This window comes from Rattus norvegicus, chromosome 7, assembly GCF_036323735.1.
Source record: "Rattus norvegicus strain BN/NHsdMcwi chromosome 7, GRCr8, whole genome shotgun sequence".
Classification (NCBI taxonomy): domain Eukaryota; kingdom Metazoa; phylum Chordata; class Mammalia; order Rodentia; family Muridae; genus Rattus; species Rattus norvegicus.
In genome coordinates, this window is record NC_086025.1 from 68,505,351 (window position 1) to 68,529,519 (window position 24,169).

Here is a 24,169-nt window from a genome sequence, read left to right on the forward strand (position 1 = left end):
AGTAAGTACTTGTTAACTGTGATTTATGTTCATTTTTATCTTATCATTTCTGGATAGAAAATTTTAAATATGTCTAGCTTATGCCCATAAGTGTAAGTTTTATAAAAGTGTTAGAAAAACAATTGAAATTGTATTCTTATTGAGACCTAAGAAATGAAAACCTCCAGTTTTTTAAATGTAAAAAGTTAAAATATTACAGCTATTTATTTTGTGTATGTACATGTTGTGTATATGTGCATTCATGTGCCATCGCACATGTGTGGAAGTTTGGGGACACCTGTGGTGTGACTTCCCTCCCATTATGTGGGCCTGGGGATTGAATTCAGGTCTGTGGCCTTGATAAGCACTTTCTCTGCTCAGCTACCTTACCAACTTACTGCTGTCATTCTCAGTAATGTGTCAGTTCCCAGTCTTTCTGGAGTAGGAAGGATGGTTGATGTGTACTAACTTACTTCATATTTGAGATATGTGCTGCTGCTGTAGAGAGTTCCAGGGATAAGAGCAGGTGACCTTTCCTCCTGGGAGTAGGCAGATCTGTGGAAGAAGTGCAGTGAATGGTATGTCATTCCACATGCTGTGTAAAGTATACCCAGCAGTTAGAGAAGACGTGTTTAGTAACAGTGTGGGCAGATTTTCATCTTAATCACTTATTCAGGATTGCTTACTGCATTTGAAGGTCATATTTCCTTAAATTCTAAGAGATTTTTAGAAGGAAAGGTAATATTTTCTATTTATTTTTAGATAAAAGTAAATGTTTTTAAGTATGTTATAGAATTAATTGTTTAAACAAAAGAAATATGGTTATGTAAAGTTATCTTCTAGTGAAATATATTTAAACATGTATTTAAAACATGTATTTCAATGTGTCATAATTAGTAATATTATATGATATACTTGTCTTCAGTTTTTTATTTAAGTAGATTTTCAAAGTAACTTCCAGAAAAACAGATACAAGTATCTTTAAAAAAAAAAATACTGTATTCCTTTAATAATTTAAAATAATTTGGGAGTGAAATTAGTAAGGAAGTTATTCATTTTTCCAAAGAAATTTGCCCATTGTTCCACAGAATTTATAAAAAAATATTATGATTAACTCTTGGAATGAATCCTGTGAAATGAAACCATTTTACAGTTTCTTTTAATGTTTCTTGGCAGGTTTCTGTTTGTAAATGTCATTGTCCTCATATGTGGTTTATTATGCTATGTACAATGAACTTTCTATATATAGCACATTCCATTTGAGCTAAACTGTTCTATATTCTGGTCTGTTAAGAAGTTGTGGCCGGTCATAGTGACACTCAGGAAGCAGGTGGATCTCTTTGAATTTGAGACCAGCTTGGTCTACATAGTGAGATCAGGCCAGCCAGGGCTACATAGTGAATAGTGAGACCTTGTCTCAAGAAACAACAACAAAAAACCAGGATTTTTTATTTTTTTTGTCGTTCAAATGTTGGAATCAATTTTACTAAGTGCTTCAGAAAACAAAACCCACAATGGAATATTTAGCTTGTCTATAAGAAAGCCTTCTTTATTGACCTTTGCTGGATAGACATAAGCAGCCAGCTACGTGTCGCTGTATTTGACTTCCAAATCTTGCTGCCTTTGTCTTTGAGTTCCTCTTTGTTTGCCTTGTCCTTTTCTTAACACATATTGGTTCCTTTAATGTTTTAGGAACAAAATACAATTTGTTGTTTATTAGTGACTTTCTTGTTGCTGAGCCAGTAGCTACTGAAAGGCAACTTGAGTGGGAAGGGTGTGTTTGCTTTATGCTCTGAGGCTGGGTAATCGTTATGTTGGGAAAGCATAGTCCCAAGATCAGAGGACGGCCAGCCACATTTTATCCACGGGTGAGGAACAGAGGCTGGACTATAAAGCTTCAGCACTCCCGCCCTTGCCCCCAGTGGCCTACTTCTTCCGCCTCCTAAAGGTTCACAGCCTTTCCCAACAGTCAGCAGTAGGAAGCAGGTGCTCAAGTACATGAACACGCAGGGGACCTTTTAACATTCATACCACAGCCAGGTCTGGGTCTCATTTACTTAGATCTACCTTCAGCTCTCCTACCTCAAAGATCACATCCTACCGAGGGGAGCAGCAGTCTCTAAAGCTAGCTCCGTAGTGGGCCTGACATCCCCAGTGACTTTCTGGTGAACACACTTTTATTTGGGCTCATGAACTGGGCAGCAAACATTTTCTCCTCCACATCCTGTTTTCTCAGTAATGCTTGTCATTTTTCTGAGGTCTTTTAGGCTGTAGTATGAATGAAGACTTCAGCCTGCAATAACCAAGTCTTCCTACTGACTCATATGAGCTACCAGGCAGAGACTGCTAACTTCACACTGCCTCAGGCTGTGTAGCCTTGGTTTAATGGAGAAATGAGTAGTATATTTGTTTCTAAGGCATTCATACGTATTCCATTTACCCTGTGTTGCATAGTCTCATAAGCCAGGTTGTGTCTCTTTCCTCAATTCAAGCAATCTAGTTACAGAGTATTCTTTGATTCCCATAGTTTCTTGTAGTAGGACATTATTGAGACCCCAGGTACTAGCTACATTAAAGAGTTTCCTTTCCTTATTACTAGTTATTGGAGATGAGGGCTGTCTATCTCTGTTACCATGCTTTCTTTTTACTCTTTGATTCTTAGTGTGAATTCTAAGGGTTCGGACCCCACAAAGGCTCTATACCACAGCCTTGACTTGTACTCTCTTTCCCTTACATTTTGCTAGCTGTAAAATATACTGACCCAACAACCCTATATTATTCTCTTTTTCTATATTTTCTCTGCCACACCAGAGGCTGATGTGGGGAGTGGCATCCTCATGCCTTTCCCATTGTATTTACTCTCACATAGACAAGTTCGTCATGGACAGATAGGTAGGTCTCAGCCTAAATAGGCCAAAAATAGCCAGCACAGCTTTCTTATGATTTTTTTTTTTAATATACTACTCTGAGGATTGCTGGGTTTGACGCTGGTGGTCCTGGGTTTTATAAGGAAGCAGGCTGAGCAGTCTATGTGATGTAAGCCAGTAAGCAGCACCCTCCATGGCCACTGCCTCCGTCAGCTCCTGCCTCCAAGTCCCTGCTCTGCTTTTAAGTTAGTGTCCTAACTTCTTTGATGATGAGCTGTGATGTGGAAGCATAAACTGAATAAACCTTTCCTTGCCCATGCTTCTTTGGTCATGGTGTTTCAACACAGCAACAATAACCTTAACTACGACATTGACTGTGTACTGGATATGTATTTACTGCACCTTTCTTTATAGTATTTCACCATCTACTTAAGAAATAAAGGGTGCTGTGGAGTGCCGCAAGATGGCGGGCACGGGCTAGGTAGCCAGGGAGGTGGTGGTGGATATTCTACCCTGCTTTCACCAAGGCTACCAGAGTGGCTGCAGCCCTGGTGGAGGAGGAAATCTGCAGATGCCACCAACCAAGAACTACTTGAGTTACCTGACAGCCCTGGAGTATTCTGCCTTTGAAACAGACATCATGAGAAACAAATTTGAAAGACTGTCTGCTTGACAGCTGATTGAATTACTCAGCATGAAATGGTATGAAGCCAACCCCTTCCTCAGGTCAAAAAAATGACATTACTGCGTGACAAGACTGTGTAAACAGTTCTATGGCCCAGCTGGAGCATCACGCAGTCTGGATTGAGAATCTGGAGCTGATGTCGCAGCATGGATATAATGCCTGTAAAGTGTACAACGGAAGATTGAACATGCACAGAGAGAGCTTCATAACTTAAGGAAACATATTCAGGATTTAAACCGGCAGCCAAGAACATGCAGCTTACAGCTGGGGCTAAGTTGAGAGAGATGGAGTCAAATTGGGTGTTGCTGGTGAGTAAGATCAGAGACTGAGCGGACTATTGTACAGCTGGAAAACTATCTATCAAATCAAGCAGCAGCATGGGGAGGCAAACAAGGAAAATGTCTGCCAAGACTTCTGATGACGTGGGCAGCAAGGAAGAGAAGTGTGCTCTGTGAGACTTGGCCCAGGGATTTCCTCAGGGTGGCTGCTGCTGAAGTGTTCGGAGGCCATGGACTGTGTGAACTGTCGTATTGCTTCTATTGTCTTACCAAATAAAGGTTGTCAACACGTCGCTATTTCTATAGCTGTAAAAACCTGGGTTTTCAAAGTCAGTATGACCTCACAGTAATCTTCTCATATTTTGTAGTGAAGTCTTTTCTTTTTTTTTAAAAAGGCTTCACATTTTGTAACGAAGCTCCTTTACTTCTGAGGCTTCCAGTGTGTTCAGGAAGCTGGCAACCTTGAATTTGTGTCTTGTTGAATATAGTTCTAAGCATTTAAAAAAAAAAAAGAAATAAAGGGTGCTTAATAAACATTGCTTTAATAAACAGGAATGTATAAGAGGTGTGGTCTTTGAAAATCGGAGTAAACTCTCCAATTTTTATACTAGATGACATTATAAATACACTAATGACATGAAGAAAAACGTTACGTGGGTTAGAGAGCCATGGAGAACTTGGAAGTAGCTTTTAAAAAGAGTATTAAAGGATAGATACAATCTGAAAGTGAATATTATACTTTAAAATATGAATTTAACATTTTAAATAACAGGAAGTAAGATGATATTTGAATAAATTAAAATTTAAGGGCATTCAACATGTTATACTGATTCTCATAGTGGCCACACAAGAATTATTATGAAGTATTCCTTGATTTCATATTTTCATCTTTTCTGCTTTGATGATCCAATTTGATTTTTACTTTAAAGTATAGTTAATAAAATTAACTGAATTCAATGTTAGAGGCTATGTATTAGAGATACTGAATCTAATGTCTGCTAGGATCAGGTCAAATAGTATGTAGATATTCCAGTCCTGCTTTAAGAGAACTGTAGATGTCAGCTACAATGGTTACTCCTGATTGGCAACTTGCTGGGGTGATTTAGAATCACACAAACAAATCTGTCAGCGTGTCTGTGAAGAATTACTTAGGTTTGTTAGTTGATGTTGGAAGACCCATCCTAAATGTGGTTGTTATTATTCAATGGGCTGAGGTCCTGAGCTGAATAAAAAGCAGAAAATGGGCCAGCATCAGCATCCATTGCTCTCTGTTTTCTAACTAAGCATGTAGCGCTGCTGCAGTCCCCCTCGACCCCCGCTCTCCATTAGCTATATCCCACTGAACTCTAAGACAAACTTTGTTTTTTGGGGGGTTAGGTATTTGTACAGAGCCATGAGAAAAGGAACTAATTTATCAGCATTGGCTGTGATTGTAGGCACTATCTGATTTCTGAGTCTCTGTCACACTTTTGATTCATAGTCATCTGAGCCACTGTTTGGACATTTAAAAACTTTTATTATTGTTATTTACTTTTGTATGGAAGAGTTTGTTTGGGCTTATTGTTCTAGAGGATTCAGTGTGTTGTGGCCTTCAGGCCATGATAGTAGGTGGCAGGCATGCTGGCAGGATCAAGAAGCTAAGAATTCACATCTTCAAACACAAACGTAAGGCAAAGAGAGTAAACTGGAAGTGGAATGATGCTGTCATCGCAAAGCCCACCCCAGTGATGCATTTCTTTATCAAAGCTGTGTCACCTAAGCACGCCAAGCAGTGCCACAGCCTGGGCACCAGAGGTTCAAATACCAAAGCCTAGGGGAGACATTCGATATTCAAACCACCACAGTCCCCTCCCTTGCCCCTATCGGTCTCATGGCCATATCATAATGTAGGATACATTTAGGTCAGTTCTTAGAACCCCTGGCCTTTCCGTCTTAAAGGCCAAAGTATCTTCTGAGACTTAAGGCAGTCTCTTAATTGCTTTGCTTCCTGCAGCATCTCTCTCTCTCTCTCTCTCTCTCTCTCTCTCTCTCTCTCTCTCTCTCTCTCTCCCCTCCGCTTCCCGCTCCCCCTCCCCTGTCCCTCTCTCTCGGGCTGTTCTCCCCCATACTCAGCTCTCCAGGAAACATGCCATATGACTGATATCTCCATCAGCTCCGATTCATGGGAAACCCAGGGTTCCCTTTCACAGTTTCACACAGTCGTCTTGCAGGGCTTCTTCCCTCTCAGATCCCTCACACAGGGATTCTCCTGCCACACACTACACGGCCATGGCAGCATTCTGAAACTGTGGATGCAAAACCCTTGGCCCTTCATCCTTCCTGCCTCTAATTGTAGCACTGTGTGGACCAATGGTGAGTTCAGCTGCCACCTTTGGCTAGCTCCTGATCCCTTTGAATCAAGTTAGCAGCATTTTTTCCTTCTTTTTATTAAAAGTACTTCATTTCTTTCTAGGAGAACGAGTTGGAAGCTTAACTGAGGGCACCCTCCTTTTCTTTCAGTGCAGATCAGAACTTTGTTTAATGGTGCTAATCTCCGTAATTACAGACCCTCTTCTAGAACTTTTGGATGTAGCATTATGATCCCTAGTGCTCTTTTGTTTTCTCTTTAAACTGAACATTTGTATTTCTCTATGCCCAATTTGATTTTTTCATTGTAGGCTTGAGTAAGCATTATGAATAACATTCATTCCACAGATTTTACATTATTATGTTATCTAGGAATTTAGCATCAGGCAGGTTCATAGGACAAGGGTAGAAGGCTGCCAAAGTCTTCTTTGAATTTCATAAGAATAACCTCTGGCTTAATTGCTAATAAATATTCTTTGCCTCTGAAAACTCATGCAAACTCAAAAGTCTTGATTGCTCTCAGTATACTGTTTTCAAAACTTCTGCTAAGATGGCCTCTTTAGTTCTGCTGATAATGTCTTTTCCAGTTCAAAGTTCCAAAGTCTTCTAAAAACCTACATGGTGAGGTTCTTCATAGCAACAGCCCACTCTGATACTAGTTAATATTAGTTACTTTTCTGTTGCCGTGACAAAGCAGCACAGCCAAGAATTTTGTGGTTGGGAGTATTTATCTGGACTTATGAGTCTAGAGGTCTAACAATCTATCACTGTGATGAGCATAGCAGGAAGTATGGGTGCAGGAACAAGAAGTTGAGAGCTCACATTTTCAAATGCAAACATGAATCATAGAGAGCTCTTGTTATTAACATTCTGTCTTTTATCTTTAGTAGTGAGCTGTGTATCTTAGTGAGGTGTGTTTCCTTTTTTTTTTCTTTTCCGGAGCTGGGGACCGAACCCAGGGCCTTGTGCTTGCTAGGCAAGCACTCTACCACTGAGCTAAATCCCCAACCCATGAGAGGTGTGTTTCTTGGAGGCAGGAAAGTAATTGATGCTTTTTTAAAAGTCCAGTCTACTGCTCTGTCTTTATTGGGGAGGTAACATTATTGGTATTGAAAGTTATTATTGAAAGATATGTATTAATTCCTGTCATTGTGTTAATTTTGTGGTATCTGTGTTCTTAGTTTTCCTTTTTAATTACAGACCTAAAATTGGTTGTTTTTGTTTGTTTCTCTGGTCGCCTCTTGGATATACTTACCCTTTTCCAATCTGAAGCAGTCCTTCCCAGTATCCCATACAGTGTTGCCTTTGTTGTCATACAGCTGCCTTTATTGTGGGACGTCTTCTCCTCTGATCACAATGATAGTCTGCCAGAGATCGAGCCTGGGCTACTGTCTGTAGTCTCTTAGGGAACATAGAACACAAGGTTCTGTAAGTTTCGTGTTTTGACCATGGAATGACTTGGAGAATTGGTTTTCTGGTCCTGTTGATTTGCTGTTCTGTATTCCTCTTGTACCTTATAGATCCATTTCCATTGTTTTGAGAAACTTTTTTTCCCTTGACTTCGTTGAAAATATTTTCTGTGTCTTTGACCTGAGTTTATTCTCTGTGATCTTTCATAGTTCATAAGATTTCCCGCATTCTTTCTTCATTTTTTTTAATTTATCATTTTCCTTGACAAAGTGCTCTAATTCCCTTATCCTGTCTTCAAGCACAAATCTTCTGTTTTCCACTTGATCCATTCTATTTGTGAAGTTTTGCATTGGCCATTCATTCATTCATTCATACACTGTAGCTTTCTTTAGACACACCAGAGGTTGTGAACCACCATGTGGTTGCTGGGAATTGAACTCAGGACTTCTGGAAGAGTAGTCAGAGCTCTTTTTTTTTTTTTTTTAATCCAATTGGTAAGATATAATTGCCCACTTAAACATACAATGCCCGGTACTATCCATCCCTTGAGAACATTAATAACAACCTGTAAATACACAGAGCAGAATCTTAACATCACCTGCCATCTTGTCCTGCCACGGCTTCTCTCCCTCTCTCCCTCCTGTCTCTTTCTCTCTCCCTTAGTCTCCTCCTCTTCCTTCAAACTTCTCTCCTGCCCATCCTTCCTTCTCCTCCAATGACAGGCCTCCTCCTATCCTGCCCGCACCAGTACTTTACAAATTCAATGGAGAGGTGGTTCTGGTGAAGTCACCTGAGTTCTGAGTCCTTGACTAGGCAGCTGTTCTTGGGGCAGTGGAATTAGCATCAAAATACAGTAACTTCAGGGCAAACCACAGCATTTCACCCTTTTTGTCCAGTTAAAAAGCCTTTTCACTTATATATTGAGTACAATTACCATTCTACAATTTATAAAGGATTTGATATACTCAACACCCAGTCCATCACTATATCAGTTAAACAGAACATTCCTTTCCATTTCAGCTTAAGAAAGGCTTAAAATCTATATCTTGGCTAGCTTGTATACTATCTGATAACTGTCCAATAAAATATGTATATTTAGAGTTAAACAGCCTGATAGGCTATTTAACATCTTCAACCCCCTCAGAAATCTGGGAATGACCAAATATCTATACACAAAGGAAGCCTAACACAGCTTCCAGAAATGAGAGGTTGTAGAGACAAATCTCCACTAGCACAGTACCCTGTTAGCAACATGTGAGCACAAGTCTTCAGCCTTCTGGCCCAAAATCAACTGACAGAATCTTTTTTTAAAAATGTTTTTATTTTTTATTAACTTGACTATTTCTTATATACATTTCGAGTGTTATTCCCTTTCCCGGTTTCTGGGCAAACATCTCCCTCTCCCCTCCCCTTCTTTATGGGTGTTCCCCTCCCCATCCTCCCCCCATTGCCGCCCTCCCCCCAACAGTCTAGTTCACTGGGGGTTCAGTCTTAGCAGGACCCAGGGCTTCCCCTTCCACTGGTGCTCTTACTAGGATATTCATTGCTACCTATGAGGTCAGAGTCCAGGGTCAGTCTATGTATAGTCATTAGGTAGTGGCTTAGTCCCTGGAAGCTCTGGTTGCTTGGCATTGTTGTACATATGGGGTCTCGAGCCCCTTCAAGCTCTTCCAGTTCATTCTCTGATTCCTTCAACGGGGGTCCTATTCTCAGTTCAGTGGTTTGTTGCTGGCATTCGCCTCTGTATTTGCTGTATTCTGGGTGTGTCTCTCAGGAGCGATCTCCATCCTACTCCTGTCGGCCTGCACTTCTTTGCTTCATCTATCTTGTTTAATTGGATGGCTGTATATGTGTGGGCCACATGTGGGGCAGGCTCTGAATGGGTGTTCCTTCTGTGTCTGTTTTAATCTTTGCCTCTCTCTTCCCTGCAAAGGGTATTCTTGTTCCCCTTTTAAAGAAGGAGTGAAGCATTCACATTTTCATCATCCGTCTTGAGTCTCATTTGTTCTAGGCATCTAGGGTAATTCAAGCATTTGGGCTAATGAGCACTTATCAGTGAGCGCATACCATGTATGTCTTTCTGTGATTGGGTTACCTCACTCAGGATGATATTTTCCAGTTGCAACCATTTGCCTACGAATTTCATAAAGTCATTGTTTTTGATAGCTGAGTAATATTCCATTGTGTAGATGTACCACATTTTCTGTATCTATTCCTCTGATGAAGGACATCTGGGTTCTTTCCAGCTTCTGGCTATTATAAATAAGGCTGCGATGAACATAGTGGAGCACGTGTCTTTTTTATATGTTGGGGCATCTTTTGGGTATATGCCCAAGAGAGGTATAGCTGGATCCTCAGGCAGTTCAATGTCCAATTTTCTGAGGAACCTCCAGACTGATTTCCAGAATGGTTGTACCAGTCTGCAATCCCACCAACAATGGAGGAGTGTTCCTCTTTCTCTGCATCCTCGCCAGCATCTGCTGTCACCTGAGTTTTTGATCTTAGCCTTTCTCACTGGTGTGAGGTGAAATCTCAGGGTTGTTTTGATTTGCATTTCCCTTATGACTAAAGATGTTGAACATTTCTTTAGGTGTTTCTCAGCCATTCGGGATTCCTCAGCTATGAATTTTTTGTTTAGCTCTGAACCCCATTTTTTAATAGGGTTATTTGTTTCCCTGCGGTCTAACTTCTTGAGTTCTTTGTGTATTTTGGATATAAGGCCTCTATCTGTTGTAGGATTGGTAAAGATCTTTTCCCAATCTGTTGGTTGCCGTTTTGTCCTAACCACAGTGTCCTTTGCCTTACAGAAGCTTTGCAGTTTTATGAGATCCCATTTGTCGATTCTTGATCTTAAGAGCATAAGCCATTGGTGTTTTGTTCAGGAAATTTTTTCCAGTGCCCATGTGTTCCAGATGCTTCCCTAGTTTTTCTTCTATTAGTTTGAGTGTATCTCGTTTGATGTGGAGGTCCTTGATCCACTTGGACTTAAGCTTTGTACAGGGTGATAAGCATGGATCGATCTGCATTTTTCTACATGTTGACCTCCAGTTGAACCAGCACCATTTGCTGAAAATGCTATCTTTTTTCCATTGGATGGTTTTGGCTCCTTTGTCAAAAATCAAGTGCCCATAGGTGTGTGGGTTCATTTCTGGGTCTTCAATTCTGTTCCATTGGTCTATCTGTCTGTCTCTGTACCAATACCGTGCAGTTTTTATCACTATTGCTCTGTAATACTGCTTGAGTTCAGGGATAGTGATTCCCCCTGAAGTCCTTTTATTGTTGAGGATAGTTTTAGCTATCCTGGGTTTTTTGTTATTCCAGATGAATTTGCAAATTGTTCTGTCTAACTCTTTGAAGAATTGGATTGGTATTTTGATGGGGATTGCATTGAATCTGTAGATCGCTTTTGGTAAAATGGCCATTTTTACTATATTAATCCTTCTAATCCATGAGCATGGGAGATCTTTCCATCTTCTGAGGTCTTCTTCAATTTCTTTCTTCAGTGTCTTGAAGTTCTTATTGTACAGATCTTTTACTTGCTTGGTTAAAGTCACAACGAGGTACTTTATATTTACATAATATTTCTATTATGAAGGGTGTCGTTTCCCTAATTTCTTTCTCGGCTTGTTTCTCTTTTGTGTAGAGGAAGGCTACTGATTTATTTGAGTTAATTTTATACCCAGCCACTTTGCTGAAGTTGTTTATCAGCTTTAGTAGTTCTCTGGTGGAACTTTTGGGATCACTTAAATAAACTATCATATCATCTGCAAATAGTGATATTTTGACTTCTTCTTTTCCTATCTGTATCCCCTTGACCTTTTGTTGTCTGATTGCTCTGGTTAGAACTTCAAGAACTATATTGAATAAGTAGGGAGAGAGTGGGCAGCCTTGTCTAGTCCCTGATTTTAGTGGGATTGCTTCAAGTTTCTTTCCATTTAGTTTAATGTTAGCAACTGGTTTGCTGTATATGGCTTTTACTATGTTTAGGTATGGGCCTGAATTCCTATTTTTTCCAGGACTTTTATCATGAAGGGGTGTTGAATTTTGTCAAATGCTTTCTCAGCATCTAATGAAATGATCATGTGGTTCTGTTCTTTCAGTTTGTTTATATAATGGATCACGTTGATGGTTTTCTGCATATTAAACCATCCCTGCATGCCTGTGATGAAGCCTACTTGATTGTGGTGGATGATTGTTTTGATGTGCTCTTGGATTCGGTTTGCAGGAATTTTATTGAGTATTTTTGCGTCGATATTCATAAGGGAAATTGGTCTGTCTGAAGTTCTCTTTCTTTGTTGGGTCTTTGTGTGGTTTAGGTATAAGAGTAGTTGTGGCTTCATAGAAGGAATTCGGTAGTGCTCCATCTGTTTCAATTTTGTGGAATAGTTTGGATAATATTGGTATGAGGTCTTCTATGAAGGTCTGATAGAATTCTGCACTAAACCCGTCTGGACCTGGGTTCTTTTTGGTTGGGAGACCTTTAATGACTGCTTCTATTTCCTTAGTAGTTATGGGGTTGTTTAACTGGTTTATCTGTTCCTGATTTAACTTCAGTACCTGGTATCTGTCTAGGAAATTTTCCATTTCCTGCAGATTTTCAAGTTTTGTTGAATATAGGCTTTTATAGTTAGATCTGATGATTTTTTGAATTTCCTCTGAATCAGTAGTTATGTCTCCCTTTTCATATCTGATTTTGTTAATTTGGACGCACTCTCTGTGTCCTCTCGTTAGTCTGGCTAAGGGTTTATCTATCTTGTTGATTTTCTCAAAGAACCAACTTTTGGTTCTGTTGATTCTTTCTATGGTCCTTTTTGTTTCTACTTGGTTGATTTCAGCTCTGAGTTTGATTATTTCCTGCCTTCTACTCCTCCTGGGTGTATTTGCTTCTTTTTGTTCTAGAGCTTTTAGGTGTGCTGTCAAGCTGCTGACATATGCTCTCTCCTGGTTCTTTCTGCAGGCACTCAGAGCTATGAGTTTTCCTCTTAGCACAGCTTTCATTGTGTCCCATAAGTTTGGGTATGTTGTACCTTCATTTTCATTAAATTCTAAAAAGTCTTTAATTTCTTCCTTTATTTCTTCCTTGACCAGGTTATCATTGAGTAGAGCATTGTTCAATTTCCACGTATATGTGGGCATTCTTCCCTTATTGTTATTGAAGACCAGTTTTAGGCCGTGGTGGTCCGATAGTATGCATGGGATTATTTCTATCTTTCTGTACCTGTTGAGGCCCGTTTTTTGACCAATTATATGGTCAGTTTTGGAGAAAGTACCATGAGGAGCTGAGAAGAAGGTATAACCTTTTGCTTTAGGATAGAATGTTCTATAAATATCTGTTAAGTCCATTTGGCTCATGACTTCTCGTAGTCTGTGTACGTCTCTGTTTAATTTCTGTTTCCATTATCTGCCCATTGATGAGAGTGGGGTGTTGAAGTCTCCTACTGTTATTGTGTGAGGTGCAATGTGTGTTTTGAGCTTTAGTAAGGTTTCTTTTACGTATGTAGGTGCCCTTGTATTTGGGGCATAGATATTTAGGATTGAGAGTTCATCTTGGTGGATTTTTCCTTTGATGAATATGAAGTGTCCTTCCTTATCTTTTTTGATGAATTTTAGTTGAAAATTGATTTTATTTGATATTAGAATGGCTACTCCAGCTTGCTTCTTCTGACTATTTGCTTGGAAAGTTGTTTTCCAGTCTTTCACTCTGAGGTAGTGTCTGTCTGTGTCTCTGAGGTGTGTTTCCTGTAGGCAGCAGAATGCAGGGTCCTTGTTGCATATCCAGTTTATTAATCTATGTCTTTTTATTGGGGAGTTGAGGCCATTGATGTTGAGAGATATTAAGGAATAGTGATTATTGCCTCCTGTTATATTCATATTTGGATGTGAGGTTATGTTTGTGTGCTTTTCTTCTCTTTGTTTTGTTGCCAAGATGATTAGTTTCTTGCTTCTTCTAGTGTATAGCTTGCCTCTTTATGTTGGCCTTTACCATTTGTAATCCTTTGTAGTGCTGGATTTGTAGAAAGATATTGTGTAAATTTGGTTTTGTCATGGAATATCTTGGTTTCTCCATCTATATTAATTGAGAGTTTTGCAGGATACAGTAACCTGGGCTGGCATTTGTGTTCTTTTAGGTTCTGTATGACATTTGTCCAGGATCTTCTGGCTTTCATAGTTTCTGGCGAAAAGTCTGGTGTAATTCTGATAGGTCTGCCTTTATATGTTACTTGACCTTTTTCCCTTACTGCTTTTAATATTCTTTCTTTATTTTGTGCGTTTGGTGTTTTGACAGTTATGTGACGGGAGGTGTTTCTTTTCTGGTCCAATCTATTTGGAGTTCTGTAGTCTTCTTGTATGCCTATGGGTATCTCTTTTTTTAGGTTAGGGAAGTTTTCTTCTATGATTTTGTTGAAGATATTTACTGGTCCTTTGAGCTGGGAGTCTTCACTCTCTTCTACACCTATTATCCTTAGGTTTTATCTTCTCATTGAGTCCTAGATTTTCTGTATGTTTTGGACCCGTAGCTTTTTCTGCTTTACATTATCTTTGACAGTTGAGTCGATGATTTCTATGGAATCTTCTGCTCCAGAGATTCTCTCTTCCATCTATTGTATTCTGTTGGTGAAGCTTGTATCTAAGTCTCCTTGTCTCTTCTCTTGATTTTCTATATGCAGGGTTGTTTCCATGTGTTCTTTCTTGATTGCTTCTATATCCATTTTTAATTCCTTCAACTGTTTGATTGTGTTTTCTTGGAATTCTTTCAGGGATTTTTGTGACTCCTCTCTATGGGCTTCTACTTGTTTATCTATGATTTCCTGGAATTCTTTCAGCGATTTGTGTGACTCCTCTCTATGGGCTTCTACTTGTTTATTTATGATTTCCTAGAATTCTTTCAGGGAGTTTTGTGATTCCTCTCTGTAGGCTTCTACTTGTTCTGTAAGGGAGTTCTTCACATCTTTCTTGAAGTCCTCCAGCATCATGATCAAATATGATTTTGAAACTAGGTCTTGCTTTTCTGGTGTGTTTGAATATTCCGTGTTTGCTTTGGTAGGAAAATTGGGTCCGATGATGCCATGTAGTCTTGGTTTTTGTTGCTTGGGTTCCTGCGCTTGCCTCTCGCCATCAGATTATCTCTAGTGTTACTTTGTTCTGCTATTTCTGACAGTGGCTAGACTGTCCTATAAGCCTGTGTGTCAGGAGTGCTGTAGACCTGTTTTCCTGTTTTCTTTCAGCCAGTTATGGGGACAGAGTGTTCTGCTTTCGGGCATGTAGTTTTTTCTATCTACAGGTCTTCAGCTCTTCCTGTGGGCCTGTGTCTGGTGTTCACCAGGCAGCAGAAAAGTTGGTCTTACCTGTGGTCCCGAGGCTCAAGTTTGCTTTTGGGGTGCTGCCTACGAGCTCTCCGTGGTGGCAGCAACCAGGAAGATCTGCGCCTCCCTTTCCGGGAGCCTCTGTGCACCAGGGTTGTATATGGCGTTTGGTGTTTTCCTCTGGCGTCAGAGATGTGTGCAGAGTGCCGTCTCTTCTGGTTTCCCAGGCGTGTCTGCCTCTCTGTAGGTTTAGCTCTCCCTCCCACGGGATTTGGGTGCAGAGAACTGTTTATCTGGTCTGTCCCTTCAGGTTCCAGGGGTGTCTCAGGCGCAGGGGTCCTGCTGCTCCTGGGCCCTCCCCCACGGGAACCTGACAGACTCTTGAAATGCAGATTTTGAAGGGCTGATCACTCTGTCTTAGCCGAGTTTATCAGTCAACTATTCTGCATAATTTGTCCTTTTCTGGACAGTATTAGTCTGCAAATGAAACAGGCAGTTTTGTGTAGTGGCTGCCTAGCCAGAAAGTATTGCCTTATCTGTAGGTAGAGATGTTCACATTCTTCGTTAAATCCACCAAAGTGTAACTGTTAGGAGCAGATATGTCTCAACAAAAGATAAATAACTTTAAATCTCAAATTTTGTGGATTCCTGACGTTTTTTAAAACCATCTCCCTATATAAGACAATCTGGACTGTTGTCTCCATATCCTAAATTATATGTTGAAAGTACTCTCACAAACTCAGAGCCATGACTTTGCTATTTGACTCTTAACTCACAGGTGTAATCAACTGAGAAGTTTGTAATGACAACAGTAGAAGGACTGGCTCTAAACCTTGTACTTTAAAAGTACAAGGTTTGACCAATAAATTCTATACCAAAGCAAAGATATGATTTTAGCTTAGTTACCAAATGAGATTATGACTGTATAATTCAATCTAGCTAATTTCTCCCTATTAAATTACAACCAATTTTAAGTACTTCATGAAAACAATTTTAGAATAACCACTTTCAGCCCCCCAAAGTCCAGGGAATTGGGGCGACGACTCCTCTATATCTTCTTCAAGCTGTACATGGGTGTTGAGATATCCTTAGGGGTAGGGGGTAGGAAGAATGAAGCAAATGCTGTAGCCAATGTGTCCTGACTGGACCTAGCTGAAAGTCCTTGAGACCAAGATTCCAAGTAGGCACACTCTGTAAAATACAACTCTGAAGACAAAAGTTTAGAATCAAGATGTCTTTTTGTTTGATTCTCCTGAATAAATTTTTCAGGCGGTCTACTTCTATCAAATCTGATCAGTATGACTCTGTGAGGTTTCCAGAGCTTTAAAAACACAAAGACAAAATCTTTCTCCCAAAATACTGTGTTCCTTAGTCTGAAACCAGAATAGCTTGTATCTTGCACTCTCTCCCAGAGTAATAATATAATCATAAAACTCAAAGTCACACCCATCATGAATATTAAACAATTTTTTAAAAAAGGAAGTAAGCTAAACAATGAGCCTGATAGGCTTTTGTACTCTGTGATATCAGGAAAGTTATCCCAAAATTCCCGTGGAGCCCATGTTAAGAGAATCTGAGCTTCTTGTGGTGGTAAATATCAAAAGTAACCACAAACCCTCGCTAGCTGGCATCAACGAGCCATATATCCTTTAGTGGGGTAATTCATTAGATAAACCAAATACTTTCTATCAGTTCCAATATCAATAAGCAACATATCAAACCAGGACTTTAGCCCAAAATATCTCAATCTGTTAAGCTCTCTACCCGGAGCCACAGATTTTTCTTTATCCTTAATAACTTCTATAATATATGTCTGCATTCACTCTCCCCGGTGTTACAGACATTAATCACAACTCTCTACTTGGAGGTAGTGACTAATTTTTCCCTATCTAAGTTCCGAACCATAGATGAAAATCACCACGTGATTCGGGTAATCTCTTTACTCTCCTTAAAACAAACTTAAACACCTTCTATCAATTTTAATACCAATAAACAACTTAAAACTCAGGAATTTAACCCAAAATATATCCATCTGTTAAGCTCTCTACCCGGAGCCACTGATTTTTCTTTAAACTTAATAACTTCTAAAATATATGCCTGCATTCACTCTCCTTGGTGTTACAGACATTTCATCACAACTCTCTACTTGGAGGTAGTGACTAATTTTTCCCTATCTAAGTTCTGAACCATAGATGAAAATCCCCACCTGATTCAGTTAATTTCTTTACTCTCTTCTTTCTAAAAACAAACTCAATCACCTTTTAATAATACCTGTAATTAAGAAGTAGCTTGTCTAACTAGGATTTCAACCCAAAATTCCCGTGGAGCCCACGTTAAAAAGAATATGAGTATCCTGAAAGACTTTCTAAACAACTTTCTTTAAAAAGCAGCTTTTAATCTCTGACTCTCTGATCTGCCATTACTTATCACACAGCAGGGGACTTACAGCTTGCCAGCCCAGGTGGCTTCTGCTTTCTTTGTATGAATTCTTTCGCTTAAGATATCACATGACTTAACATGGTGCCAGCCTCCTCTTACTTAGAAAATAAAAACTTTCTCTCAACTCTCAGGATTACTAGTGGATTCTTGCCCATCACCTTGGCTCGCCATCTGTTGTTGTAAGAATATAAAAATAATAAAAAGTAACGGCGTCTTTTACCCCGCTATCTCTGTACCGTGGTGGCCAGATATCTGCTAGATATCTTGGCGGAAACACATCCCAGCCACACACTTTCCTACACTCAAACCCTCACATAAAAGAACATCCAACACAATAATCTTAGATCCAACTGGTAAGATATAATTGCCCACTTAAACATACAATGCCTGGTACTATCCATCCCTTGAGAACATTAATAACAACCTGTAAATACACAGCAGAATCTTAACATCACCTGCCATCTTGTCCTGCCACGGCTTCTCAGAGCTCTCAACTGCTGAGTTATCTTTCCAGCTTTCCATTGAGGTTTTTTATTTGGTTTACTAAATTTTTTAATTCAAGTTTGATTTCAGCTTGAATTTTCTTCAGGAATAATTCCCCCCCTTCTCCTCTTCCGTTTTCTCTTTCTCCTTCCTCTCCCTTCCTCCCTTCCTCCCTTCCTCCCGTCTTTCCTTCTGTTGTTTCTTTGTTTTATTCTTTTGTTTATTTGAGACAGGGTTTCTCAGTGTAGCCCTGTCTGTCCTGGAAGTTGTTCTGTATTCCAGGATATCCTTGAACTCAGAGATCAATTTCCTCTGCCTCCCCAGTGCTTGGATTAAAGCCGTGCACCATCACCACCCATCTGTTTCTTTACTATGCTCTATTTTTATATAACTTTAGTTATTTTTCTTATTTCAACTATATTTTCACAGTCTTCATTCTGGCATTTTAAAATATTTTTTGAGTTTCTTGAACATATTTAAAATTGCCAATTTAACATTATTGTCGTATGAATCGTTTTGGTTTTCTCAGGGAACATTACTATCGGAATAGTACATTTGGGAGGGAACTTCTTATCTTAATTATTCTCATAGTGTATGTTTTTGTGATAGAGTCTAAGCTTCTGCAGTTAAATCATTATTAGTGGTATTATTTCTTGGTCTGGTTATGTATTCCACTTTCATTGGGTTACTGGTTAGGTTAGTTAGGTCTCTGTTGTTCCTTCAGCTTCTCAGGCTTTGGATGAACTGACTGGTGCTTGAGGTTCAGTGTAGGCCCCTTTCTTAGTGTTCAAATGTGATTAAGGTATCAGAAGCAGCCCTAGCACAGTTAGTGGGAGGTGCAGTGAAATTCACGCTACAGCAATTTCTACTCACAACCTCAGAAGTCTGTGGAAGCCTCAAAGGATTCTACAAATTATCCTTAGGTCGCAGTGATTGGGTTCATTGTGGGAGCTAGTGATGCTACCTGCGGGAGGTATTTGCCACCCCTCTGTTTTGAAGTAGGGTTTTTCACCATTGCCTTGGCTGTCTGGGAACTCACTATGTAGGCCAGGCCAGACTTGAGCTCAGAAATCCACTTTCAGATTCTGGGATTCTAGGTGTGCACCACCACATCTGACTGATAGAATGTGTTCATTTCTTAATGTGTCAGGATGTAATGGTTATAGTGCCTTTGGTTAGCAGTAGTGGAGCCTAGCTAGCACAGGATGCTCAGATGGAATGCCCAGGAACTTGAATTTGCAGTACAGCACCATGCAGCATTGACAAGAGCAGCAGAGGACAATGTGAATTCTAACTCCTATGTAGTTTAGTCAGAGGAAGTAGGCTGGCACAGGCTCATCTAACTCCAGACTAACGGTTAGCTTGTAATGCACAAGATTGATGTCTGAGATCTGCATGTATGCTCATTTTGGAAAATCATGATAGGAGAGTGGATTGGGAGTAGAGAGTGTATACACTTTCACTTACTGTATCATTTAATTTTTTTCTTTTTTTCTTTTTTCCGGAGCTGGGGACTGAACCCAGGGCCTTGTGCTTGCTAGGCAAGCGCTCTACCACTGAGCTAAATCCCCAACCCCGTATCATTTAATTTTTAAAAAGTGCTTCAAAGGCTTTATTTTGTATAAACTGTTTATTTTGTATATAACTGTTATGTTATGTCAGTTAAGTAAGCAAAGTAAGCATTGTGTTCTCTCTCTCTCTCTCTCTCTCTCTCTCTCTCTCTCTCTCTCTCTCTCTCTCTCTCCTCTCCTCCCCTCCCTCCTCCCCCGACAGGTTTTCATGTTAAAACAACTGGTCTCATAAGTCAGTAAGATTTTGTACTAACTTTATTTTGGAAAAAGTGACCTAATCTTATTTTAATGTACAGGATATGAACAATAACAAAAATATATTTTGGGAACGGCTTTAAATTGTCAAGCTTTGCATTTGGGAACTCCATGTGAGTCTTTAGTCCAGCTGTTGCTGAAATACTTTTTCAATTGCTGTAAAGTGTGTCCTAAAGCAAATGGGTATTTGTTCCTGAGGTGTGCATGTGGCAGACATGTTATGGTATCTGTAGGAAGTTGAGTAGATTTTATTTCTTTGCATTCACTAGTAAGATTCATACTTCTAAATTTCCTTTTTATGTATTGAAAACAAGAATTAAATAACTTAGAAATCTTACATTGGCAGAGAAATTTCATTGCTTCTGTATTGTGATTTGCCAGGAAGTGGTGAATCACATTCTTTTTAATTGCTTGTAATTAGGGTATATTTATTTAAAGTATTTGCTACTATGCAATTAAGATCTACTTGTTTCTATTTCCTTCAATTTATCCTGGAGTTTGTCCAAGTTGAATTTTAATGAGTTTTTTATACCACTAGTTACACTAGGATTTATTTTTCCCTAGAGAGTAATGTTTGCATTGATAGTTTCTAAACCTGTTCCGTAAAATGAACATATATTCAGACCAAAGTTTCTGGACATAAGCACAAGACATTTGCCAAATAAATGACCAACATAACTGTTAAAACACAACTTGGTGATATTTTAAGATAAGTCTAGAAGTTGTTAGATATTTTATTATTATTTTGTATTGAGCTTCTTTGTTTTAAATAAATGTGCAGTGGTATAAATCACAAGGAAAAGTCACACTTTTATTGTGTATTTTCACTGACATTTTAATGAGTCCCCCAGTTGCATTAAGTTGTAAAATCTATTGATCTTTAAAATTTTCTGAAGCAGAGATAGCGTAATGTGAAGACTCGATGAAGTGCATAATACAAACGTGGCATTTATAACTCACCTAGCTTGCTAGCTGGTCAAACATAATTCAAACTTGGCAGGAGAAGGAAAAGCCTTCTCTATTGATATTGTTACATCAACATTATTAGGAATGTTGTATCAACTACTGTGTGTTGCCAAATAATTTTAAGTTAAAAGAGGTGTAACAAACTATACTTTTGTGGTTGATGTTACTGAAAAATAAAACCTTCAAAGTATTATGTGTATATGACAAAATTATCTTGTTTACTATTGAATAATAATATGCAAAATGTATTTTCTCTGATAGTAAATCTGAAGTGGAGAATTACTCTCCAACCTTAGGAAATAATGAAATCTTTTAAAACTTGCCTATGAATGTTCTTATTTATACCAATGTAATCTATTGGGAACCATTTTTTTTTTTAGCTCATTTGAGGTTTGAAATTTGAAGTACTGTATAAAGTAGCTAAATTTATTCTGAGATAAAAAGTCTCCCAGGTACCGAGTATCCCCTCGTAATTTCAGCTTACAGTCACGAGGTTCTTTTAGGATTATGGCTTTTGCTATGCTCCAGTGCCCAGTGCTGTGTCAGGATGAAATCACAGTGTCTAGGTTCATGATAATAGATTCACGTAGACGTCCCAGGCATTTGTGTTCTTTATTAGTGTTAGTTGAAGAATTTTTATTTGTTCATGAATACAAATGAAAACTTGAAAACATAGTAGAGAGAAGCAGTCGTGCATTTTGAAAGGGAAAGAAAGATTTAGAAAATGACGCCCATTAGAATTAAATACTGTTTTGTGAATTCTGTCTGTCTGGTTACTCTTCCATTGTTCTGATCAGTACAGTCTTATTTATTGTTGTAAGGAATCTTTCGTGTAGCGTACATTTCCCTTGTAGTTTATTCCCTTTAGTGCATGACCAGGATTGTAGATCAGAGGGTAAATTTAGGTAGAATTATTGATGCCAATGGATGTTGGGAAGTTGCGGTGACTGTTTTAACTGGTGGTTGTCTGTTTCCTTACCTGGCACACAAGTAGAAGTAGGCCAGTGTGGTGCTTAGCTTCCCATTGCTCTTGTGACTTTATCTCAGGGAGGGCGTTGGCCACTTGAAGTCTTGTTGCTAGAATGGTACAGGGGATTTTTTCCTTTCCCTTTAAAGGGAAAATTTAACTATTTTAAAGCAAAATCTGGCATTTTAACAATTTTACAGTAATATAATTTAGTGCTTTAAAATATTTTTATAATGTGACAATTATAATCCCTTTTTAATTTCAGAGCATTTTCAAAATTTCAACACAAAGATTCAGGTGTATGGGGAAATGCTTCAGTTAGTAAAGTGCCTTCTGTGCGTGAGGTTATGAGTTCTGGGTATGGCGATGCGTCCGAGTAATACCAGCTTCCCTGATGGGAATGGGATGGGAATGGGGCTGAGATAGGAGGATCCTTGGTACCTGCCAGGCTAGCTAACTCAGTAAGTTTCAGGCTCAATAAATGGGTCTGTCTCAGGAAATAAGGTATAGAGTGACTGAGGAAGACACCTGTTATTGCCGTCCATCTTCATTCTCCGTGCACATGTAAAAATACATGCACATTCGTGAACATATACAGGACTGTGTACATGCATGCATGCCACACATACAAACCATGTGAACGTATACCTTTCCCCGCTTTTGCAGCACAATTCCTCTAGTATGTTGTATATAAACACTATTTACTTACTGTTTTTATTTTCTTTTACTTTCATGTATAGGACCAAAAGATCTCAGACTGTTGTAACTGAGGGTATTTTTGAGCTCCCAAATCTCACAATTCAAGCTACAAGAGCACAGACACTTTTGCTGCAAGCAGTGTATCAGAGTTGGTTTCATAGTGGGAATGCCAGCTCTTCAACAGTAAATGAGGCTCTGATGAATGAAGTCTTCCAGACGACAGGTAAGAACACTTTCCTTCATAAGGAAAGTCTGCAGTGATGACTCATACTCAAATCCCTGTGTCTAGTGTGCTCAACTTAAGGTTAGTCCTTAGGTGGAGGTAGATACTTACTCGGCATCTAGATTCCTCACCCGGCAGTCATGATAATGTTCCACAGTGCACACCAATGTGCTGGTGTCTGTTAATTCTTGGTAGGTCATATGTACCCAGAGATTTATCCTTTCCTTTTGGAGTTTCTGGTTTATTGAAATATTAGCTTTCAAAATATTCTGTAATGATCTTTACATTTCATTTGTACCTGTGGTAATGTACCCCCTTCTCTAATATTTGTCTTCTCTTGCTCGTTTGGCTGAGGGTCTGTTAATTCTGCTTATTATTTTAACTCTATTTTAACTATTTTTCTATTTGTTATTTCTTTTCATCCTCTAAGTTTGGGCTTGGGCTGTTTTTGTATTGCTAAGCCCTTAGGGCATGGCTATGCTAATTAGTTGTGTTCTTTCTGACTTAAGCATAATCATCTACATCCATAAAAGCCTCTGTGAGCCAATTTGCTGTTTAAGTTGTATTTTCATTTGATTGTAGGATTTTTTTGTTTCTTTTGTGATCTTTACAGCGACATACTTTTCATTCCAAAGTCAGTTCTTCCATTTTCATGAGTTTTCCAGTTTCCTTTGCTATTTATTTGTATTATTTAGTCACAGTACAATAAAGGTCACACATTTTAGTATTTTGTGTTGGTCAGCATTTGCTCTTTAGACCTAAATGTGATATATTTTAGAGAAAGTTTCATAGGCTGTCTAGTATAAAGTAATTTCTGGTTAGATTTCTGTGAGGAGGAGTGGAGATGGGGGACTGTTGTTCACTAAGTTGATGCCATCACATGGCAGTAGAGAGAGGGGACGTTTACTTGCTCTCGTCTTTGTTATCACTGTCCAGGTTGGCCTCACACTTGGGATCTTACTTTTGTCACCATCCGAGTGTTGAGATTACATGTGTGCAACCACACCAAGCTTCTCTCTTCTTTTATGGCCACTGGCATTGAGTCTTGGCAGCCATACTCTGATGGGATTGGCATTCTCTATGCACCTCATAAAGGGCCTGCATTTAAACTTCATAGCCTGACTGAGGAAGTGTTTTGCTCTCTTGCCCAGCAGTAGAGGGGCACAGCTTTAACCCCAGCACTCAGGAGGTAGAGGCAGGTGGGACTTTGAGTAGGAGGCCAGCTTAGCCTAGAGGGTGAGATCCAGGACAGATAGTGCTACACAGAGGAATTCTGTCATGTAAAACAAACAACAAACAAACATAGTGTCTGCCTCTCAGTACCTCACAGAGGGGATCACTCTCCAGTGCCTCAGCCCTTGTAGGACACACTGAAACCAATGCCAACCTCAGCTGAGTCCGCATGCTTGCTGTACAGCCTCATCCATTCCAAGGCATTTAAATTTATTATTTCCTTTCCTTCGAGATTATTCTGTAATTACATCATTTCTCTCATCTCTTTTTCTAAACTCTCCCATAAAACCCTCCTTGTTTTCTTTCAATTTTTTTATTAATTGTTATAGCCATTTGTATATGTGTACATATTCTTAACCTGTACAGTTTGTATAATGTTCCTTGTATGTATGTTTTCAGGGCTGACCACTTGGTATTGGTCATGAATACCAATGAACTGTATATAAAAATGAACTGTAACATGA

General features: G+C 39.2%; 1 protein-coding gene and 1 pseudogene across 17 annotated transcripts in view; both read left to right on the forward strand.

The window, feature by feature from the left end:
• Positions 1 to 24,169, forward strand: part of Vps13b (vacuolar protein sorting 13 homolog B) — a 576,579-nt gene that overhangs the window by 68,355 nt on the left and 484,055 nt on the right. For all 17 annotated transcript variants that reach the window (XR_010052974.1, XM_039079215.2, XM_039079218.2 and 14 more), the window contains one exon: positions 22,291 to 22,472. Coding sequence is in view for 16 of the 17 variants with exons in the window: in XM_039079215.2 (XP_038935143.1) it covers positions 22,291 to 22,472 (182 nt within the window). In the remaining variant the exon portion in view is untranslated. The remainder of the gene's footprint in view (positions 1 to 22,290; positions 22,473 to 24,169) is intronic.
• Positions 4 to 16,226, forward strand: LOC103692884 (pre-mRNA-splicing factor SPF27 pseudogene; annotated as a pseudogene).